Here is a 22,762-nt window from a genome sequence, read left to right on the forward strand (position 1 = left end):
TATCTCTAATCTCCACCCACAATGATTCAACATTTTGTTCATCAGAGTCAATATCATCTCTCACAACTGCCCTGATATCATCCTTTATTAACAGCTACCCCACCTCCTTGCCCTTCTTGTCTATCTTTCCGAATTGTCAGATACCCCTGTATGTTTAATTCCCAGTCTTGGCCACCCTGCAATCACGTTTCTGTAATGGCCACCAAATCAAACCCATTTGTAATGATTTGTGCCGTCAACTCATTTACTTTATTTCGAATGCTGCGTGCGTTTAGGTAGAGTGTTTTAATACTAGTTTTTAAACCATGGTTTTTAGTTTTGACCCCTCCTGCAGCCCCTTTATATTGATACATATTGTCCCTTCCTATCACCTTGTGGTTTACACTTACCCCAGTGCTACTCTGCTCTGTTGCCTCCTGCCTTTTGCATTCTTTCTTGGAGTCCTGTTCACCTGAGCTCTCACCCACTCCAAATAGCTCAGAGCCCTCTCCTGGGTTCCGAATACTCCTCGCATTGAGGCACCGAGCTTTCAGGCTTGCCTTTTTATTACACTTTGACCCTTTAGAATTTTGGTCCTGGCTGGTCCAGATCTTAACTTGTTGAGCCAGGTCTATGGCGAATGACATAATCATAAGCGGATAATGTCAGCGTCCACCTCTGGATGTGGGATGAAGCATTGGTATTGATACCTTTGATTTCAGAGAACAGTGAAATGAGCTGCTTGTGATCTATCTCCAGTTCAAATCGAAGACCAAACAGGTAGTGATGCATCTTTTTAACCCCATACACACAGGCTAGTGCTTCTTTCTCTACCATGCTATAGGCTCTTCCAATTTAGACAAACTTTTTGAAGCATACGCGACTGGTTGAAGTTTACCCGACTCATTAGCTTGTTGGAGTACGTAACCATTTCCATATGATGAAACATCACAGGCCAATACTAAACGTTTACATGGGTCATAATGTACCAGCAGCTTGTTAAGAGCAAAGCAGATTAGTGGCTTTCTCAAAAGCTCTGTCTTGAGAGGCACCCCACACCCAGTTGTCGCCTTTTCTTAGCAGCATGTGCAGTGGTTCTAATAAGGTGCTCAATTTAGGTAGGAAGTTACCGAAGTAGTTGATAGACCCAGGAACGAACGCAACTCCGTCACACTCTGTGGCTTGGGTGCATTCTTGATGTCCTTGATTTTCACGTCCGTGGGCCTGATGCCATCAGCAGCAATTTTCCTCCCCAGGAATTCGACCTCTGGTGCCATGAAGACACACTTCGAGCATTTCGGTCTGAGTCCCATTTTGTCCAGACGATGTAGAACCTCTTCCAGGTTGTTCAGATGCTCCTCGGAGTCACGACCTGTGATCAGGATGTCATCTTGGAACACGACGGTTCTGGGAACATACTTCAGTAGACTCTCCATGTTCCTCCGAAATATTGCTGCAGCCGAGTGAATTCCAATAGGGCACCTGTGATAAATAAACAGTCCTTTATGCGTGTTAATGCACGTAAGTCTCTTCGACGTCTTGACTAACTCCTGTGTCATGTAGGCCGACGTCAAGTCCAGTTTGGTGAACTTCTTCTTCCCGGCTAGCGTTGCAAACAAGTCATCAGCCTTGGGTAACGGGTACTGATCCTGTTTCGAAACCCTGTTGATCATAGCCTTGTAGTCTCCACAGATTCTGATTGTGCCATCACTTTTCTGCAGAGGAACAATGGAGCTGGCCCATTCATTAAATTCAACCGGTGGTATGATCCCTTCACGCTGGAGTCTGTCCAGTTCGATTTCGACCTTCTCCCTCATCATCTATGGAACTGCCCGAGCTTTATGATGGAAGGGTCTTGCATCTGAGTCCACGTGGATCTGCACCTTGGCTCCCGTGAAGTTGCCGATGCCTGGTTCGAACAGCGAGGGGAACTTGCTCAGTACTTGGGACACATGTATCTTTCTCCGACGACAATGCCTTGATGTCGTTCCAATCGCATCTGATTTTTTCAAGCCAGTTCCTGCTGAACAGCATTGGGCCATAGCCTGGAACAATCCATAGCGGTAACTCATCAACTGCACCATCGTACGACACTTTAATTGTGGCAATGCCAATCACCGTTGTGAGTTCTTTGGTGTAAGTGCGCAACTTGGCATTGATTGGATTCAGTCTGCGCCTCACAGCCTTAGTATCCCACAACTTGTTGAATGCCTTCTGGCTCATTATCGATTGACTCGCGCCCGTGTCCAGTTCCATCGATACCGACACTCCATTAAATGTCACATTGATCATTATCGGTTTGCTCGTAGTTAGGAATGAGTACAGTCCATACACTTCCTCCTCTTGTATCTCGGATTGCGCTAGTCTGACCACCATCCTCCACATGATGTGATGCAGCACGCTTGCTTATCTGCGGACTCTTGCGCTGGAGATGCTCAGACAGTCTTTGCAACTATATTGCTTAAATCGGCACTGCTGGTGCCGGTGATTTCCCCCACCATGCCAACATGGAGAAATTGGATGCATTCCCGCTGGCGGACTTTGGGCAGCCACAGGTTTCGCGTACGCAGTCGGGTAGGCCCTACCATGTGTTGCTCTGCTGAACGCCGAATCAATCATACTTACAGTACTTGCCGAGTTTCGATTTTTCACTGATATCTGCTTTAGACTTCTTCCGTCGTCATGCATGACTGAGCGATCGTGCTGGCCCTGTTGAAGTCCAATGTCTCCACCACCAGTAGTTTACGCAGGATCACCTCGTGGTTGATGCCGATTACAAAGAAGTCCCGCAGCATGTCTGCCAACACAGCCCCGAACTTACAAGGTCCTGTAAGACGTCTCAGGTCAGCAATAAATTCCGTCGCATTCTGGCCCTCTGAGCGAACGTGCGTGTAAAATCTGTATCTCGAGATGATGATGCCTTCGTCTGGCTTAAGGTGGTCCTGTACCAGTGTACACAATTCTTCATACGTCTTCTCTGTTGGACTCACAGGCAGGAGTAGATTCTTTATCAGACCATAAATTTTTGGACCGCAAACCGTGAGGAACACCGCCCAGCGACGATCTGCGTCCCCGACCTCCTCCATTTTGTTGGCCACGAAGAACTGGCTCAAACGGCTCACAAAGTCTGCCCAATCTTCTCCTTCCACAAATCGCTCCAACAATCCAATTTTTGCATGCAAAGGTTCTTGTTGCTTCATCGCCAAATGTTGTGTATGCAATAACTGTTAGACTGAGTGCTGTTTAACTCCAAGGGGTATGACCTTGGCTCTGCATTATTAAGGCCCAAAGTGACTAATATACAAAATGGCTGGCCTTTTATACTTGGGCTGCACACACGTGCATGCAGCCCAATCGCCTCCAACAGTGACGCCATCTAGTGGCTAGTGATCCCAAAAGTACACACATGACAGTTTGATTAATCTTTCATTTGATTGGTGTTTGTGAGGTGCACAAAATGGCTGTTGCTTTTGTCTATACATTATCACAGCGCTTCAAAGTAATTCATTAGATGTGAAGCACTTTGAGACAATTGTGAGTGATGTGGCAAGATGCTATAAAATGTAAGTCTTTTCTTATTGAACTTTTCAGGATAATCTTTCCTTGGAGAGGCCTGCAGAAAGAAAGTAAAATGCACTTTGTAGGTTAATCCAGCTTTGAATGCAAGCTGTTAAACTGCACAACTAGGTTTTCTGATGGCTAGAGTTAATATTACTTTGAGAAAATGCCTTCTTGGCATTTGTTTAACTTCTGATATGATCATCGTGAAATGTTAAAGGGCCATTTGGGATCCACCTGGCATTTGCGTAATGACCAAGTGCACATTGTACTGGAGATATTCAATTTCTGTCATCCAGAAATAAAGGCAGTGAAAGCTCACCTGGGTAAGCAGAATGTGGCTATTTGACTGTGATATTCCTCAGGATGGCAGGACACAGATTCAAAGCCCTTCTCCACACGGCAAACTTCTCACTTTGCAGTATATTTACTATTTTTTGTATCTTCCTTCTCACTTTGTCTACTTTTAGCCCCTCCTCCCCTGTAAGCGTTTACTCCTGCAAAGTTCCACTGCCTCCTGCGAGTTTCCCGTTCCCCCTGCGAGGTTTGCGTTGTTTCTGCGAGGTTCCCGTTGTTGCTGCGAGGTTCCCGTTCCCCCTGCGAGGTTCCCATTGTTCCTGCGAGGTTCCCGTTCCCCCTGCGAGGTTCCCGCTGTTCCTGTGAGGTTCCGAGATTCCCGTTTTGCCTGCGAGGTTCCCGTCGTTCCTGCGAGGTTCCTGTTCCACCTGCGAGTTTCCCGATCCCCCACGAGATTCCCGTTGTTCCTGCGAGGTTCCCATTGTTCCTGTGTGGTTCCCGTTCCCCCGTGGTTCCCGTTCCCGTTCCTGCGATGTTCCCGTTCCTGCGATGTTCCCGTTCCCCCTGCGAGGTTCCGGTTGTTCGTGCGAGGTTCCCATTCCCTCTGCGAGATTCTCGTTGTTCCTGCGAGGTTCACATTCCCTGCGAGGTTCCCGTCGTTCCTGCGAGGTTCCTGTTCCACCTGCGAGTTTCCCGTTCCCCCTGCGAGGTTCCCGTTGTTCCTGCGAGGTTCACATTCCCCCTGCAAGGTTCCCGTTGTTCCTGCAAGGTTCCCGTTCCCCCTGCGAGGTTCCCGTTGTTCCTGCGAGGTTCCCGTTCCCCCTGCGAGGTTCCCATTGTTCCTGCGATGTTCCCGTTGTTCCTGCAAAGTTCCTGTTGATCCTGCGAGGTTCCTGTACCCCCTTTGAAGTTGCCGTTGTTCCTGCGAGGTTCCCGTTGTTCCCGCGAGGTTCCCATTCCCTCTTTGAGGTTCCGTTGTTCCTGTGAGTTCCCGTTCCCCCTGTGAGCTTCCCATTCCCCCTGCGAGCTTCCCGTTCCCGCTGTGAGGTTCCTGTTGTTCCTGCGAGGTTCCTGTTCCCGTTCCCCCTGTGAGGTTCCTGTTGTTCCTGCAAGGTTCCCATTGACCCTGCCAGATTCCCGTTCCACCTGCGAGGTTCCCGTTGTTCCTGCGAGGTTCCCGTTCCCCCTGCGAGGTTCCCGATCCCCCGCGAGATTCCTGTTGTTCCTGCGAGGTTCCCATTGTTCCTGCGTGGTTCCCGTTCCCTCTGCGAGGTTCCGAGATTCCCGTTTCGCCTGCGAGATTCCCGTCGTTCCTGCGAGGTTCCTGTTCCACCTGCGAGTTTCCCGATCCCCCACGAGATTCCCGTTGTTCCTGCGAGGTTCCCATTGTTCCTGTGTGGTTCCCGTTCCCCCGTGGTTCCTGTTCCCGTTCCTGCGATGTTCCCGTTCCTGCGATGTTCCCGTTCCCCCTGCGAGGTTCCGGTTGTTCGTGCGAGGTTCCCATTCCCCCTGCGAGATTCTCGGTGTTCGTGCGAGATTCCCGTTCCCCGTGCGAGGTTCACGTTGTTGCTGCGAGGTTCCCGTTCCCCCTGCGAGGTTCCTGTTGTTCCTGCGAGGTTCCCGTTGTTCCTGCAAGGTTCCCGTTCCCCCTGCGAGGTTCCCATTGTTCCTGCGATGTTCCCGTTGTTCCTGCAAAGTTCCCGTTGATCCTGCGAGGTTCCTGTACCCCCTTTGAAGTTGCCGTTGTTCCTGCGAGGTTCCCGTTGTTCCCGCGAGGTTCCCATTCCCTCTTTGAGGTTCCGTTGTTCCTGTGAGTTCCCGTTTCCCCTGTGAGCTTCCCATTCCCCCTGCGAGGTTCCCGTTCCCGCTGCGAGGTTCCTGCGAGGTTCCTGTTCCCGTTCCTGCGAGGTTCCCGTTCCCCCTGCGAGGATCCTGTTGTTCCTGCAAGGTTCCCATTGACACTGCCAGATTCTCGTTCCCCCTGCGAGGTTCCCGTTGTTCCTGCGAGGTTCCCGATCCCCTGCGAGATTCCCGTTGTTCCTGCGAGGTTCCCATTGTTCCAGCATGGTTCCTGTTCCCCCTGTGAGGTTCCTGTTGTTCCTGCTAGGTTCCCGTTCCCCCTGCGAGGGTCCTGTTGTTCCTGCAAGGTTCCCGTTCCCCCTGCGAGGTTCCCGTTGTTACTGCTAGGTTCCAGTTGTCCCTGTGAGATTCCCGTTCCCCCTGCGAGATTCCCGTTCCTCCTGTGAGATTCCCATTGTTCCTGCGAGGTTCCCACTATTTCTGCGAGGTTCCCGTTCCCACTCCGAGGTTCCAGTTCCCCCTGTGAGGTTCCCGTTGTTCCTGCGATGTTTCCGTTGTTCCTGCGATGTTTCCGTTGTTCCTGCGAGGTTCCCGTTGTTCCTGTGAGGTTCCCGTTCCCCCTGCGAGGTTCCCGTTGTTCCTGCGAGGTTCCCGTTTCCCCCTGCGAGGTTCCCGTACCCCCTGCAATGTTCCCATTGTTCCTGCGTGGTTCCCGTTCCCCCTGCGAGATTCCCATTTTTCCTGCAATGTTCCTGTTGTTCCTGCGAGGTTCCTGTTGATCCTGCGAGGTTCCTGTTCCCCTTGCGAGCTTCCCGTTCCCTCTGCGAGGTTCCCGTTGTTCCTGCGAGGTTCCTGTTGTTCCTGCAAGGTTCCCGTTCCCCCTGCGAAGTTCCTGTTCCCCCTGCGAAGTTCCCGTTGTTCCCGCGATGTTTCTGTTCCCCCTGCGAGGTTCCCGTTGTTCCTGCAATGTTCCCGTTGTTCCTGCGAGGTTCCTATTGTGCCTGTAAGGTTCCCGTTGTTCCCCCTGCGAGGTTCCCGTTGTTCCTGCGAGGTTCCCGTTGTTCCTGCGAGGTTCCCGTTCCCCCTGCGAGGTTCCCGTTCCCACTGCGAGATTCCCGTTCCTGTTCCGGCGAGATTCCCATTGCCCCTGCGAGGTTCCCGTTCCCAGTGCGAGGTTCCCGTTGTTTGTGCAAGGTTCCTGTTCCCCCTGCGAGGTTCCCGTTCCCCCTGTGAGGTTCCAGTTGTTCCTGCGAGGTTCCCGTTCCCCCTGTGAGGTTCCCGTTCCCCCTGTGAGGTCCCGTTGTTCCTGTGAGGTTCCCGCTATTTCTGTGAGGTTCCCGTTCCCGCTCCGAGGTTCCCGTTCCCCCTGTGAGGTTCCCGTTGTTCCCGCGAGGTTCCCGTTCCCCCTGCGAGGTTCCCGTTGTTCCCGCGAGGTTCCCGTTCCCCCTTTGAGGTTCCCGTTGTTACTGTGAGGTTCCCGTTCCCCCTACGAGGTTCCCGTTGTTCCCGCGTGGTTCCCGTTCCCCATTTGAGGTTCCCGTTGTTCCTGCGAGTTTCCCGTTCCCCCTGCGAGGTTCCCGTTGTTCCAGCGAGGTTCCCGTTGTTATCGCGAGGTTCCCGTTCCCCCTGCGAGGTTCCCGTTGTTCCCGCGTGGTTCCCGTTCCCCATTTGAGGTTCCCGTTGTTCCTGCGAGTTTCCCGTTCCCCCTGCGAGGTTCCCGTTGTTCCAGCGAGGTTCCCGTTGTTATCACGAGGTTCCCGTTCCCCCTTTGAGGTTCCCGTTGTTCCTGCGAGGTTCCAGTTTCCCCCTGCGAGGTTCCCGTTTCCTCCTGCAATGTTCCCGTTGTTCCTGCGAGGTTCCCGTTGTTCCTGCGAGGTTCCTGTTGATCCTGCGATGTTCCCGTTCCCCCTGCGAGGTTCCCGTTCCCACTGCGAGGTTCCCGTTGTTCCTGCGAGGTTCCCATTGTTCTTGCGAGCTTCCCGTTGTTCCTGCAAGGTTCCCGTTCCCTCTGCGAGGTTCCCGTTCCCCCTGCGAAGTTCCCATTCCCCCTGCGAAGTTCCTGTTATTCCCGCGAGGTTCCTGTTCCCCCTGCGAGGTTCCTGTTGTTCCTGCAATGTTCCCGTTGTTCCTGCGAGGTTCCCATTGTTCCTGTAAGGTTCCCGTTGTTCCTGCGAGGTTCCCGTTGTTCCTGCGAGGTTCCCGTTGTTCCTGCCAGGTTCCTGTTCCCCCTGCGAGGTTCCTGTTGTTCCTGCGAGGTTCCTGTTGTTCCTGCGAGGTTCCCGTTCCCCCAGCGAGGTTCCCATTCCCCCTGCGAGGTTCCCTTTGTTCCTGCGAGGTTCCCCTTCCCCCTGCGAGGTTCTCCTTCCCCTTGCGAGGTTCCCCTTCCCCCTGCGAGGTTCCCGTTGTTCCTGCGAGGTTCCCGTTCCCGTTCCGGCGAGCTTCCCGTTTCCCCTGCGAGGTTTCCGTTCCCCCTGCGAGGTACCCGTTGTTCCTGCGAGGTTCCCATTCCCCCTGCGAGGTCCCCGATCCCCCGCGAGGTTCCCGTTGTTCCTGCAAGGTTCCCATTGTTCCTGCGAGGTTCCCGTTTCCCCCTGCGAGGTTTCACAGCTCTGGAACGCTGCATTTGCCTGAGACCTGTCCTTATATACCTGTCTCTTGCAAGCGGTTCCCTGGTGGTAAGGTATGCTGGTGGTTACAGGTCATATCTTATTACAGTCACATATAGCATGTTAGGATAGAGTTATATATAATAATGTAAGATACATGACATCACCCTCCTCCAAGGTCATATTGTCTTTATAGGTTCAGTCTCTCAGGTGGTCTACGCTCTCACGTGGAGCGTCTGAGTTGTGGTTCAGTTGTTTGCCTTGATGTCTGTTTTTCTTTGGGTGTGGTTGCTGGTATCTCGCCTGGGCTGTCTGTTTCGATTGGTGTGATTGTTGTTGACTTGCCTGTGCTGTCTGGGATTGCCCTTTCCTCAGGTTGTTCCCTCTGTCTGTCCACCAGGTGTGGTGCGAGTTCCACATTGTAGTCTGCCTCTGGTTCCACAGTGTTGTTGGTAAATCTGCTTTTGACTTGGTCTACATGCCTCCCGTTCCCCATTTTGCCATTGTCCATTTGTACGACCAGTAGCCTGCCTCCTTCCTTGCCCGTTACTGTCCCTGCAAGCCATTTGGGACCCCTGCCATAGTTTAGTACAAACACTTTGTCCCCTATCTCATTCCATCTCCCCCTCGAATTTCTGTCATGGTACTCAGTCAGCTTATGGCGCTTTGCCTCAACGATTTCATGCATGTCTGGGAGGATTAATGAGAGCCTTGTTTTTAAAGTCCTTTTCATCAACAGTTGCGCGGGGGGGGATCCCAGTCAGTGAGTGCGGACGAGATCTGTATGCCAGCAGCAGTCGCGACAGGCGACCCTGCAGCGTGGGACCTTGGATTTTAAGCATGCCTTGTTTAATGATTTGCACTGCTCTCTCCGCCTGGCCGTTGGAGGCCGGCTTGAACAGTGCTGTCTTGACGTGATTTATGCCGTGGTCAATTATAAAGTCTTGGAATTCTGCGCTGGTGAAGCACGGACCATTGTCACTGACCAATATGTCAGGGATTCCGTGAGTTGCAAACATGGTTGCGAGGCTCTCCACAGTGGTGGAGGTTGTGCTTGAGTTTAAAATGGTGCATTCGATCCACTTTGAAAATGCATCTACAACTACGAGGAACATTTTGCCCATGAATGGGCCCGCATAGTCTACGTGCACCCGTGACCATGGTTTGGTAGGCCAGGGGCTCAGTGGAGCCTCCCTGGGGACATTACTGAGTTGGGCACAAATGGTGCACCTTTGGATGCAGAGCTCCAAGTCCGCGTCAATACCAGGCCACCAGACGTGGGATCTGGCTATGGCCTTCATGAGAACGATCCCCGGGTGCTTGTGGTGGAGCTCCCGGACAAATGCCTCTCTGCCTCGCAGAGGCATGACTACTCGGCTGCCCCACATCAGGCAGTCTGCTTGTAGTGATAGCTCATGCATGCGCCTGTGAAAGGGTTTTAATTCCTCGGGGCAGGTATCGCGAGCCTCTGCTCAGTCACCGGTTAGGACACATCTTTTTACTAAGGATAACGTGGGGTTGCTGGCCGTCCAGGCTCTGATTTGGCGAGCCGTCATGGGCGAACCTGTGGACTCAAAGGCATTGATTGCCATGACTATCTCACAGTCCTGTTCGTCAGACCCTTCCATGGTCGCCAGGGGTAGCCTGCTGAGCGCGTCGGCACAGTTGTCTGTGCCTTATGGTATAGTCATAAGACTCCAGCATGAGTGTCCACCGTTGAATTTGCGCCGAGGCATTGTGGTTTATTGCCTTGCTCTCGGATAGGAGGGACGTGAGGGGCTTGTGGTCGGTTTCTAACGCGAACTTGACCCCGAAAAGGTATTGGTGCATCTTTTTGACACCGTACACGCACGCGAGCGCCTCCTTCTCGACCATTCCGTACCCGCGCTCCGCCCGCGAAAGTGACCTGGAGGCATAAGCTATGGGTTGTAATTTGCCCGCACTATTGACATGTTGCAAAACGCACGGATCCATCAGGCTTCATGACTGGGACGATGGGACTTGCCCAGTCGCTAAATTCCACAGGTGATATAATGCCTTCCCACAGAAGCCTGTCCAGTTCGTGTTCAATCTTTTCCCTCATCACATAGGGTACAGCTCTGGCCTTGTGATGGACCGGTATGGCATCCTGTGTGATGTAGATTTTGACTTTGGCCCCTTTGAAAGTGCCCACACCTGGCTGAAAGAGATGTTGAGCAGGAAGTCCGTTCATCTCATGACATGGCATGGACATCATCCCATTTCCAGTTTAGTTTTGCCAGCCAGCTTCTCCCCAGCAGTGCTGGGGGCTCTCCGGGGACAATCCACAGGGGAAGTCGGTTCACTGTCCCTTTGTGTGTGACAGAGAGCATGGCACTGCCGAGGACTGGTACGATTTCTTTGGTCTCGGTCATTAGTTTTGTGTCGACCCTTGTGAGTTTTGGTCTGTCTCTTCTATGCGGCCACAGTTGTTCAAATTGTTGAGCGGCCATGAGAGATTGACTCGCTCCCGTATCCAGCTCCATGTTGTCAGATATCCCGTTGAGTAGGACCCTCATCATTATAGGAGGCGTCGTGTTGTAGGAGCAGCGGCCATTGATCGTGTTGACCCGCTGTACATCGGTGACCCAGGTACTGTCCCCCCGTCTTCTGGTCCGCTTTCCGACCCATCCGATTCGTATACCAGCCGAGCTGCCGTTTTTTTGCACATGCGGACCAAATTCACAATTTCTGCAAATAGCCTGCTGAAATCGACATCCCTTTGACGAGTGCCCACCCCCACACCTCCAGCACAGACCTGTTCCATTGTTCAAAGTGTTCCCAAAGAATGAGCTGCGTCTGGCTGATCTCTCTTGAACTTCTCTCAGTTTGTAGTTGATTGCTCGCATTGTGGGTTGATGATGTGTGAACGGCCGTTCCTGTGGCCCTTGATGCCTTCTGCCTGCTGTCAAGAGCCTGTTCTCCCGGTTTTGTCTGTGTGTGGGGGTAGCAGCTTTTTTAGTACTGTGAACTTCTTGTTCCGATATTTCGTTAGTTGTCGTACCTGCATTGTAAATCAACCTCGTTTCTTCTTCCCCTACCAAGAATGTCTGTGCAACCAGTTCTGCTGCCTCTAAGGTCAGGTTCTTGGTCTCTATGAGCTTTCGGAATATGCCTACGTGGCCTATTCCTTCAATGAAAAAGTCTCTCAGCATTTCTCTCCTTAGTTCCTCGGAGAACTCACATAAACTAGCCAACCTCCGAAGTTCCGCCACGAAGTCGGGTATGCTCTGGCCCACACAGCGTCTGTAGTTGTAGAACCTGTGTCTGGCCATGTGTAGGCTGCTCGCTGGCTTCAGGTGGTCTCTTACCAGAGTGCTCAATTCTTCAAACGACTTGCTTGCTGGTTTCTCGAGTGCCAACAGATCCTTCATTAAAGCGTATGTTTTCGAGCCACAGCTGGTCAAGAGATGGGCTCTTCTCTTGTCTGCCTTATCGTCGCCTAACCAGTTTTTGGTTACAAAGCTTTGCTGGAGCCTTTCTATAAAGTCCTCCCAATTGTCTCCCGCATTATACTTTTCATCTGATCCGTTGTTCGCCATTCTGTGGATTCTGTAATCCCGTAACTCGTCGCCAGTGTAAAGTCCTGTCCCCTCAGTACAGATTCACACGAGGCATGTAGTGAAGTCAAGGTCATTCTGGACCTGCACCTTTACAGCTCTGGAATGCTGCACTTGCCTGAGACCTGTCCTTATATACCTGTCTCTTGCAAGTGCACCCCTGGTGGTAAGGTATGCTGGTGGTTATCGGTCATATCTTATTACAGTCATGTATAGCATGTTAGGATACAGTTATATATAATAATGTAAGATACATGACACCATTGTTCCTGTGAGGTTCCCGTTGTTCCTGCGAGGGTCCAGTTCCCCCTGCGAGGTTCCCGTTGTTCCTGCGAGGTTCCCAATCCCCCCGAGGTTCCCGTTCCCCCTGTGAGGTTCCCGTTCCCCCTGCGAGGATCCCATTGTTCCTGCGAAGTTCCCGTTCCCGTTCCTGCGAGGTTCCCATTCCTCCTGCGAGGTTCCCATTGTTCCTGCGAGGTTCCCAATCCCCCCGATGTTCCCGTTCCCCCTGCTAGTTTCCCGTTCCCCCTGCGAGTTTCCCGTTTCCCCTGCGAGTTTCCCGTTCCTCTGCGAGGTTCCCATTGTTCCTGCGAAGTCCCCGTTCCCCCTGCGAGGTCCCCGCTATTCCTGCGAGGTTCCTGTTCCCCCTGCGAGGTTCCCGTTGTTCCTGCGAGGTCCCCGTTCCCATTCCTGCGAAGTTCCCGTTCCCCCTGCGAGGTCCCCGCTATTCCTGCGAGGTCCCTGTTCCCCCTGCGAGGTTCCCGTTGTTCCTGCGAGGTTCCCGTTTCCCTGTGAGTTTCCTGTTGTTCCTGCGAGGTTCCCCTTGATCCTGCGAAGTTCCCCTTGATCCTGCGAGATTCCCGTTGTTCCTGCGCAGTTCCCGTTGTTCCTGCGAGGCTCCCGTTGTTCCTGCGAGGCCCCCGTTGTTTCTGCGATGTTCCCGTTCCCCCTGCGAAGTTCCCATTGTTCCTGCGAGGTTCCCGTTGTTCCTGCGAGGTTCCCGTTCCCTCTGTGAGGTTCCTGTTCCCCCTGTGAGGTTCCCATTGTTCCTGCGAGGTTCCCGTTGTTCCTGCGAGGTTCCCGTTCCCACTGTGAGGTTCCCATTCCCCTGCGAGGTTCCCGTTGTTTCTGCGAGGTTCCCTTTCCCCCCTGCGGGGTTACTGTTGTTCCTGCGAGGTTCCCATTGTTCCTGCGGGGTTTCCGTTGTTCCTGCTAGGTTCCCATTGTTCCTGCACGGTTCCCGTTGTTCCTGCGAGGTTCCCATTCCCCCTGTGAGGTTCCCGTTCCCCCTGTGAGGTTCCCATTGTTCCTGCGAGGTTCCCGTTCCCCCTGCGAGGTTCCTGTTGTTCCTGCGAGGTTTCAGTTCCAGCATTTTGACCCTGCAACACGAGAAGAACAATGTCAGGATGGAGGGGTATTTGATGATGTTCCTATGACATTGCTGCTCTTGTTTTCGTGGTTGTGGAGGTCGCAGGTGAGGGCGGTGTTATTGAAGTAACTTTGGTGAAGTGTTGTAGTGAATCTTGTAGCTAGTACAGACGGCAGCTAAACGAGATATCTTGGAATATGTTTCCTGGGATGGTGTTAAGAGCAAGTCCCCTGCACACATGCGTACACACGATGCTGACAATGAATTCCCGTTTTTCGGGGACAGTCCCCGGATTAGGTACTGTGTTCCTGGGAAAGCAATGCCCCCGGAAGAGTGCCCGGTTCAGAAAACCCGTGCCCACATATAGTCTTTGTTTTTTAAATCTGAATATACAGAATCTTGGGGTGTACGGCGGAGATTCTCATCCTGTTCCCGCCCTGTTTGAGCTCAGGAACAGATTCAGGAGCCGGTTGAACGGAGGCGATGAGGGTGACCCTGCCTTCCCACAATGCAGCACAGCAGAGAAAAGGCCCCATTGATAGCTCAGGCTGCACTGCACTCTGGGGGATTGAGTCACCTGACCCGCTGTTTCGGCCAGTAAGTGACTAGCTGCAGGGCGGAATCTTTAAAATGCATGGGAGAAGCCGTGGGTGTAGTGAGAGCTGTTGGGTGAGTGGGTTTACTTTACCTCAGAGATCAGCATGGTGCATCGTGTTTTTTAACTGAATAAGGCAAGCCTTTCTGCAACCTTCTGAGACAGAGAGTTTTCACACCTTTTATGGAAAATCGCAATCTGTTTGGAACAGATCTAAAATTGAGCAATTAAAAGTTAGAATATTTGGAAACGAGTATAGATGGTACAGCACTATTGCCAAAACACACACAAGGTTCGAGATTCGGTGTAAAGTGGAAGTGGCGTTGTCTCTACGCATATTCCACTAGCAGAAGCAACAACGTCGTCGTGCCGCTTTTCTTGATAAGTGTCCTGGCTACTTTGCTGTGCTCTTCCCCTGTGTTTCCCCAGATTCGGTTCAGAAAATATGTTCACCCAGTGCACACACATACAAAAGAGCTGGGATTGAAACTGGACAAGTGAGGAAAGCCAAGCTGATCTCTCAGCTCTGACTGAATAGAATACGTCACGTATGAAGATTTAGTAAATTGTTTACCTGTGCAGCAATCCAGTTGAAGAGTTAGATCGTGTTGCAAACCATAAAACACATTAAGGTCATCATCTGAATCTCGAGATTGCATTACGTTTTTGTAATTCACTGAGAGTTATGTATTATTATGGGTAATGTAAGTATGGTAGTGATTTTTTTTCACACCACTTTGCCATAACCCCTGAAGGCATGTCAGATTTGTGACTTAGAACTGTGATCACTACAGTGTGGCTTTTCATACCTAAAATGGGTTGTGTCTCAGAATCTGCTGAATGCACTGAATAATGTCATGGTAAAATGCATGTAATTTAAAGTCTGTTATTTATGTACAGAATAACCACTGCATAGACTAACCTAGTCGAGGGAATTTCTTTTTGAAGGAAGGCTGATAAGTTATTTTCTTGCTGTGTCAGCTAGAAGATGACACAGAAGAGAAATTCATGTTTCAACACGGAAAGAATTGCCCTTGATTGAGCTGAGGGATTGAAATCTACGTTGTTCCAAAGTTGGAAGCCTGATGGGATCCCTGTGGGATACGTCATTAGAGCAAATTCTGTCAGTAGAAATGTCACTCCTGGACAAATTTCAGTCAACCACTTTGAGCTAGGATTAGCAATTTTAATTATCATCATGTCATATAGAAGGGAGCAATAGAAACAAATGAGACAGTTCCATTTTTAGACATTGTGTTCTATTCATGTACAGTGTATGGCTGTTGTCCAGCAGGACTTGCAGTGTGCCAGGACATCGAAGAGACAGCCCGTGATAGCTGAGTGCCTTAATCAGCTCAAGGTGGTCATAGCCAATACTGAGCATGGTGCAGATTGAACTCCAGTAGATTAGTCGGTGGGTGACTTGCAGCACTACTTTCACATTGAAATAGTCTTCCAGCACATCATTTTATGAAGGATTAGTGCCAACTGGCCAACCAATCAGAACACTTAGATTGCATGACCTGATAAAGGTGCACGATCTACTTTGTACATTCCAGATGTGTTCTAATTGTCCTGAGCCAGCAGGAATATGACTGACCTACAAACACAGACAGCATGCTTTGACGAGATGTATTAAGCTGCAGTTATTGAAATTAGAGCATGTGAGAGATGTAATTTAGAAATGAGTTTTGAATTTATTAAAGGTGCGTTACTTCTGATCTACGGAAACCCAGTGTGGTCTTCCAGTATGTTTGTCACACGCGGTTAAAATCAAACATGCTTCTGCTCAAAAGCTGCAAATCAAAGATAAAATGATAGCTGTTGTAATAGCAAGGCACTTCTGTAGAGATAAGAACCTGCTAAAGCTATTCATGAACCTAATTATGTCTACAGCATATGAGTACCGATTTGAAATTTCCGTGCAGCACTCCTGTAATTCCACCCTCACTTTTACAGTGCCACTTTACTCAGTAACTCAAAATTCACGAGCCAAGTTCCTGCAAATGTTTACTTTTGCAGTTATTCACTATCACTATCAGACAATTCAGAGGATTGGGCGGGACTTGCTATGAAGTCCTCACCATCACTGAGTGGCCTGTTAGTTGCGATGTTCTGTACTAGTGTGCAAAATACTGCACCGGTGTTAATAGTTGTGGATCTAATCAATGTGGCAAATGTGATTGTCTCATAGGGAAGATGGCGACACTGAAATAGCATTACCTCTGAATGTGATGGTATAATAAATGATCATTACTACACCACTGGGTGGGGGACTTCGATGTCCATCACCAAGAGTGCCTCGGTAGCACCACTACTGACCGAGCTGGCCGAGTCCTGACGGACAGCTGCCAGACTGGGCCTGTGGCAGGGGGGAAGAGAACCAACACGAGGGACAAACCGACTTGATCTCATCCTCACCAATCTACCTGTCGCAGATGCATCTGTCCATGACAGTATTGGCAGCATAGTTATTGTGGAGACGAAGTCCCATCTTCACACTGAAGACACCCTCTATCGTGTTGTATGGCACTACCACCGTGCTAAATGGGATAGATTTAGAACAGATCTAGCAGCTCAAAACTGGGCATCCATGATGTGCTGTGAGCCATTATCAGCAGTAGAATTGTATTCCACCACAATCTGTAACCTCGTGGCCCGACATATCCCTCACTCTACCATTACCATCAAGCCTAGGGACCTTCAATGAGGAGTGCAGAAGAGCATGTCAGGAGCAGCACCAGTAGTACCTAAAAATGAGGTGCCAACTTGGGGAAGCTGCAACACAGGACTACATGCATGCTAAAAAGCAGAAACAGCATGCTATAGACAGGGCTAAGCAATCCCACAACCAACAAATCAGATCAAAGCTCTGCAGTCCTGCCACATGCAGTTGTGAATGGTGGTGGACAATTAAACAACTAACGGGATGAGGAAGCTCCAAGAATATCCCCATCCTTAGTGATGGTGGAACCCAACACATGAGTGAAATAGACGAGGTTGAAGTGTTTGTAACCATCTTCAGCCAGAAGTGTTGAGTGGATGATCCATATTGGCCTCTCCTGAGGTTCCAACCATCACAAAAGCCAGTCTTCAGCCAATTCGATTCACTCCACGTGATATCAAGAAACAACTGAGCGCACTGGATACAGCAAATGCTATGGGCCCCGACAATGTGGAAAACTGCCCAGGTATGCTCTGTGCACAAAAAGAAGGACAAATCCAATCCGTCCAATTACCGCCCCATCAGTCTACTCTCAATTATCAGCAAAGTGATGGAAGATGTCGCCGACAGTGCTATCAAGCGGCACTTACTCACCAATAACCTCGGCGCGATCCAGGTTGGGTTCTGCCAGGACCACTCGGCTCCAGATCTCATTACCGTCTTGCTCCAAACATGGACAAAAGAGCTGAATTCCAGAGGTGAGGTGAGTGACTGCCCTTGATATCATGGCAGCATTTGACCGAGTGTGGTATCAAGGAGCCCGAGTAAAACTGAAGTCAATGGGAATCGGGGGGAAAACTCTCCACTGGCTGGAGTCATACCTAGCACGAAGGAAGATGGTTCTGGTGGTTGGAGGCTGTAATGTATTTGCTTCATGGGTTCTTTGCTTAAGCATTCATAGCAACACGTTGCTCTGAAGAACTAGTTGGTTTATTAACAAAGGTTTAACAATCACACTACACATTACCAGTTCATCCACCAGGCTCACAACCAACCACCTCATCGTGGATCCCCAGAATCCAACTGGCTGGGGTTTTATTGAGTCTTGTGAACATCACATGGCTGGCTAAACCACTTCCAATTCAACAACTATTTTAGTTGAACCAATAATCAAGGGGCACTAAAACCGACAAACGTGTGAGCATACTCACAGGTGCATACATTGCAGGAGTCAATTATCTCAGCCCCAGGACATCACTGCAGGAGTTCCTCAGGGCAGTGTCCTAGGCCCAACCATCTTCAGCTGATTCATCAATGACCTTCCCTCCATCATAAGGTCAGAAGTGGGGATTTTTGCTGATGACTACAAAATGCTCAATGCCATTCGCAACTCCTCATAACAAAGCAGTCCATGCCCGCATGCAGTAAGACCTGGACAATATTCAGGCTTGGGCAAGTAACAGTCACATCACACTAGTGCCAGGCAAGGACTGCCTCCAACAAGCGAGAATCTAACCTCTGCCTCTTAATATTCAATGACATTACCATCACCGAATCCCCTCCCATCAACATCCTGGGCATCACCATTGATCAGAAACTTAACTGGACCAGCCACATAAACACTGTGGAAACAAGAGCAGGTCAGAGACTGGGTACTCTTCGGTGAGTGTCTCACCTCCTGACTCCCCAAAGCCTTTCTACCATCTACAAGGCACAAGTCAGGAGTGTGATGGAATACTCTCCACTTGCCTGGATGAGTGCAGCTCCAACAACACTGAAGAAGCTCGACACCATCCAGGACAAAGCAGCCGCTTAATCGGCAACCCATCCACCACCTTCAACATTCACTCCCTCCACCACCGGCGCACCGTGGCTGCACTGTGCACCATCTACAAGATGCACTGCAGCAACTCGCCAAGGCTTCTTCGGCAGCACCTCCCAAACCCGCAATCTCTACCACCTAGAAGGACAAGGGCAGCAGGGGCATGGGAACACCAACGGGTCAACGCTATGCATCCCAGCGCGTAGCACTGTGCCCCTCTACCTATCCTTCCGCCCCGCTCGCACCCCACAGAGGAAGTGGGGTGCGTTACTTTGCGCTCCACTTCCTGTCGGAGTCAGTAACCCCAATATCGCAAGTGGGACGGGATTTCCGCGCCTGGCGCAGGACCTCCCGTCTCGCGGCTGTTACTGCCCCCAAACGGGACACTACGCAAATTTCCCCCCCAAATGACATGTATTTTAATGCTCTGCCAATATTCCGAGTGCCCCAGTGAATGGTTCCATTTCACCCTATTATTGGTACCCCCCTTATTCTATGACGCTCCTGCACCTTTTTGAGGCAGCTAGTCCGCCCCTGGATGAATGACTAGTTAATCTGTTTTTGGTGGTGCTGGTTGAGGAAGGAATATTGGCTAGGGCACTGGGAGACTCCCTGGCTACCTTTGAGTTTAAAAAAAAAAGCACTTATGACATTGCAGCATGTTTTCTGTGCGCCGCTGAACTTTCAGTCTTACTCATGTGCTCAAGCCGTGAAGTGGCACCACAAACTACAACCTTCTGACTCGGTGGTGTGAGTGTTACCACTGAATTCCAATGGATGTTACTCTTCATTTGTGGTACTTAGACAAAATAGAAGAGGAGGAAGGTTGCAAGGCAGGCTAGATTAAATCATGGATGGACTACGCCTTTGATCCGCATGTTTAACCAACGGCAGACTTACCTGGACTTGTCTGAAGAGCAATGTGTTCAGGGGCTTTGATTTACCAGGGAGGCTGGGGCAAAGTTGTCTTGCATGCTGAAGTTGGCCTGGAGTGAAATTCCAGGGCTCTGTGCTGCTAGTGATTGTCAAGGACACTTCAGCCCTAAACATTCTGCCTGAGGCTCATTCCAGGGGACAGTCAGTCTGCAGTCTGCGAATGTATTAATCAGGTGTCTGACATGCTGTGCGCCCTAGCAAGGAACCTCAACTCTCTCCTTCTGTACAACGGGTAATAGCAGAAGAGAACCTGAGGTTCATTCCAGATTTACCAAAGCCCAGAGTGTCATCAGTTGCACACAGGTAGCCCTACATGCACCTGCAGAAACAACAGTGGCATACTCAACATCCTGCTTGTCTGTGATCACCTGTACAGAATCTTGCAGGCGTTTGGCCTCTTCCTCGTCAGCAGTCATTACGATTTTAACTAAGGCACCCCACTGTGCCTCCATTACGAGATGTGGAAAGTAAAGTGCAATGTGGGTCCTAGGAGATCAAAAATACCTGCTCTAGCCCTAGCTCGTGATCCCTGTATGACAGGTGTGCACATTCCAGGTTTAAGGAGGTGCATGCATCCACAAGAACCATCAGGTTGCTGCATGCTCCATCGTTTTTCTGTACAACAAGCAAGCATGGAGGAGGAGGAGGATGATACTGGGTTTCACAGAAATGAAGTTCAGAAGGTTGAAGATGTTGCCAGTGAACAGTTTGCCAGCCATAAAATCTGTCCATCAGGACCTTATCAAAATGACCCTAAGACTGCGAGAGAATTATTCATGCCATATATATTCAATACATTTCCATTAATAAGGTCTCCTACCTTGCTGCACCGGGTGAGGTGTTGAAGTATTATAGCCTCAATCGTGTAATTCACACACATCGTATCGCTGCTTCCTACCATGCACCTTGACTCACTCTTCTTGCCACCCAACCACGACCAGGCAAAGGTGCACTTGGTCTGACAATATTTCTGTACATCATCTATAAAGCGGGATGCTGCTCCTGCTCTGTGTTTATGCCAGTTTGGGTTCAAGATTATGAATGGTTATGATACTGTAAATGGTGATGGGTTGTTTCCACTGACTGGTGAGACGGTCATGAGAGAACAAGGATTTGAAATAATCACCAAAAGAATTAAAGGGGAGGTTAAAAAACAAACATTTGTACACGATGTGGAATTCTGGGCGACAAACCGTTGGCGAAGCAGAGCTCGTCGCTTCTTTGAAAAAAGGAATTAGATGTTCACGTGGAAAAGCAGAATTTTAAAGTGTATGGGGAGCGAGCATGAGTGTGGAATTAGACTAGGTGGATCATGTAGAGAAAAGCACCAGCACGGATTTGACAAGACAAATGGCGTGTTTATGTGCCAGAACATTCTGTGTGGTCTGTTATTGTTAACGTATCGTTCTCTTTCAAATGTTCAGCCTCCCACTTGCACTTGCACTTCGCACATTTTCTGTCTTTATTTTAATGTTTTTGATGTAGGTTTTCTTGGTTCATCTGACTCTTTGACCCACAGAAATGCTTTCTGATGCTGTTTGATATCTGCCAGTGTGTACAGTTGTGTTATCAAACAGCCTTTCATCATTTTGGTGGAGATATTCTCCCGGGTCTGCGGAGCTGCATGAATGACATACTGAAACTGAACCAAACAGTACGTTATTTGGGGTATGTCTGTTGGCAGTACAAGTAGCAGTTACATGAAGAGAGAATTCTCCGTGTACAATCAAGTTAAGTCGAGATGTGCAGGTCTATGAAATATGGCTCACCACATCGATATTTCGGAGTGCAATAAGATTTATTGAGGCAGGGCGACTTGAAGTTAAGTGGCGATCGGTTGTAGCAGGAGGCACATAAATATTCTGCCTTCCATTCCAAAGAGAGCCTATTACAGTCCTTCAATTTATGCAAAAACCAATTAATTTGCTGTCTAAGTTTGAGAAAATGGAGATGTAATTTAGGCTTATAAAATAACATTGATTTTATAATGGATACCCAAGAGTCAAGCATCAGGGAGTTCAGAGAGAGCTGTAGAGCATGAGAACGGGAGTTTGAGTGAACATTACCTGAATCTTGGACAACGTGGCTTTTTTGAAACCTGCTTCTTGAATCTTACCCCTCCCTAATGATACACACAATATATTTGTTTTGATCCTCCTGGATATGATTTGAGGAAGAATTTGGATGCAGTGTAATCCATGGAGCCAGGTGATGATTTAGCCCAGATTGACAAACTGTTGTTTTTAATCTCTATTGACAGCAACAGAAATCAATCTTCAGTATACAATGCGACTTACACTGAAATAATATGAAGTTGTATTTGTTTAAGGCTGAGAAATGCAGTTTATAAAACATTCTTGTCAGACAGATTTGTACAGGTTCGACCTCCAAAATCCGGAGTTCCGGAATCCAGAATGTTCCGGAATCTGGACACTGGGCCGATCCATGGCGGGATATGTTCCGATATCCAGACTCCCCCCCGCCTCAGCGAACCGACTTCACCCGGCCCGACTTCACCCGGCCCGACTTCACCCGGCCTGACCCGGCCCGACTTCACCCGGCCCGACTTCACCACGGCCCGACTTCACCCGGCCCGACTTCACCCGGCCCGACTTCACCCGGCCCGACTTCACCCGGCCCGACTTCATCACGGCCCGACTTCATCACGGCCCGACTTCACCCGGCCCGACTTCACCCGGCCCGACTTCACCCGGCCCGACTTCACCCGGCCCGACTTCACCCGGCCCGACTTCATCACGGCCCGACTTCACCCGGCCCGACTTCACCCGGCCCGACTTCACCACGGCCCGACTTCACCCGGCCCGACTTCACCCGGCCCGACTTCACCCGGCCCGACTTCACCCGGCCCGACCTCACCCGGCCCGACTTCACCCGGCCCGACTTCACCCGGCCCGACTTCACCCGGCCCGACTTCACCCGGCCCGACTTCACCCGGCCCGACTTCACCCGGCCCGACTTCATCACGGCCCGACTTCACCCGCCCCGACTTCACCCGGCCCGACTTCACCCGGCCCGACTTCACCCGGCCCGACTTCACCCGGCCCGACTTCACCCGGCCCGACTTCACCACAGCCCGACTTCATCACGGCCCGACTTCACCCGGCCCGACTTCACCCGGCCCGACTTCACCCGGCCCGACCTCACCCGGCCCGACCTCACCCGACCCGACTTCACCCGGCCCGACCTCACCCGGCCCGACTTCACCCGGCCCGACTTCACCCGGCCCGACTTCACCCGGCCCGACCTCACCCGGCCCGACTTCACCCGGCCCGACTTCACCCGGCCCGACTTCATCACGGCCCGACTTCACCCGTCCCGACTTCACCCGTCCCGACTTCACCCGGCCCGACTTCACCCGTCCCGACTTCACCACGGCCCGACTTCACCCGTCCCGACTTCACCCGGCCTGACCCGGCCCGACTTCACCCGGCCCGACTTCACCCGCCCCGACTTCACCCGGCCCGACTTCACCCACCCCGACTTCACCCGGCCCGACTTCACCCGGCCCGACTTCACCCGGCCCGACTTCACCCGAC

The 22,762-nt window shown here is 50.9% G+C and overlaps 1 protein-coding gene across 1 annotated transcript; it reads right to left on the minus strand.

Annotated features, from left to right (window-relative positions):
- Positions 1-5,392: 5,392 nt before the first annotated feature.
- On the minus strand, positions 5,393-12,400 carry LOC139275512 (mucin-19-like). The gene is made up of 3 exons (XM_070892682.1): positions 12,078-12,400; positions 7,125-8,319; positions 5,393-7,000 (listed from the first exon to the last, which is right to left on the minus strand). The coding sequence occupies exons 1-3, from the start codon at positions 12,398-12,400 to the stop codon at positions 5,393-5,395; spliced, it is 3,126 nt and encodes a 1,041-aa protein (XP_070748783.1).
- Between the last annotated feature and the right edge of the window lie 10,362 nt (positions 12,401-22,762).

This window comes from Pristiophorus japonicus, chromosome 11, assembly GCF_044704955.1.
Source record: "Pristiophorus japonicus isolate sPriJap1 chromosome 11, sPriJap1.hap1, whole genome shotgun sequence".
Lineage (NCBI taxonomy): Eukaryota > Metazoa > Chordata > Chondrichthyes > Pristiophoridae > Pristiophorus > Pristiophorus japonicus.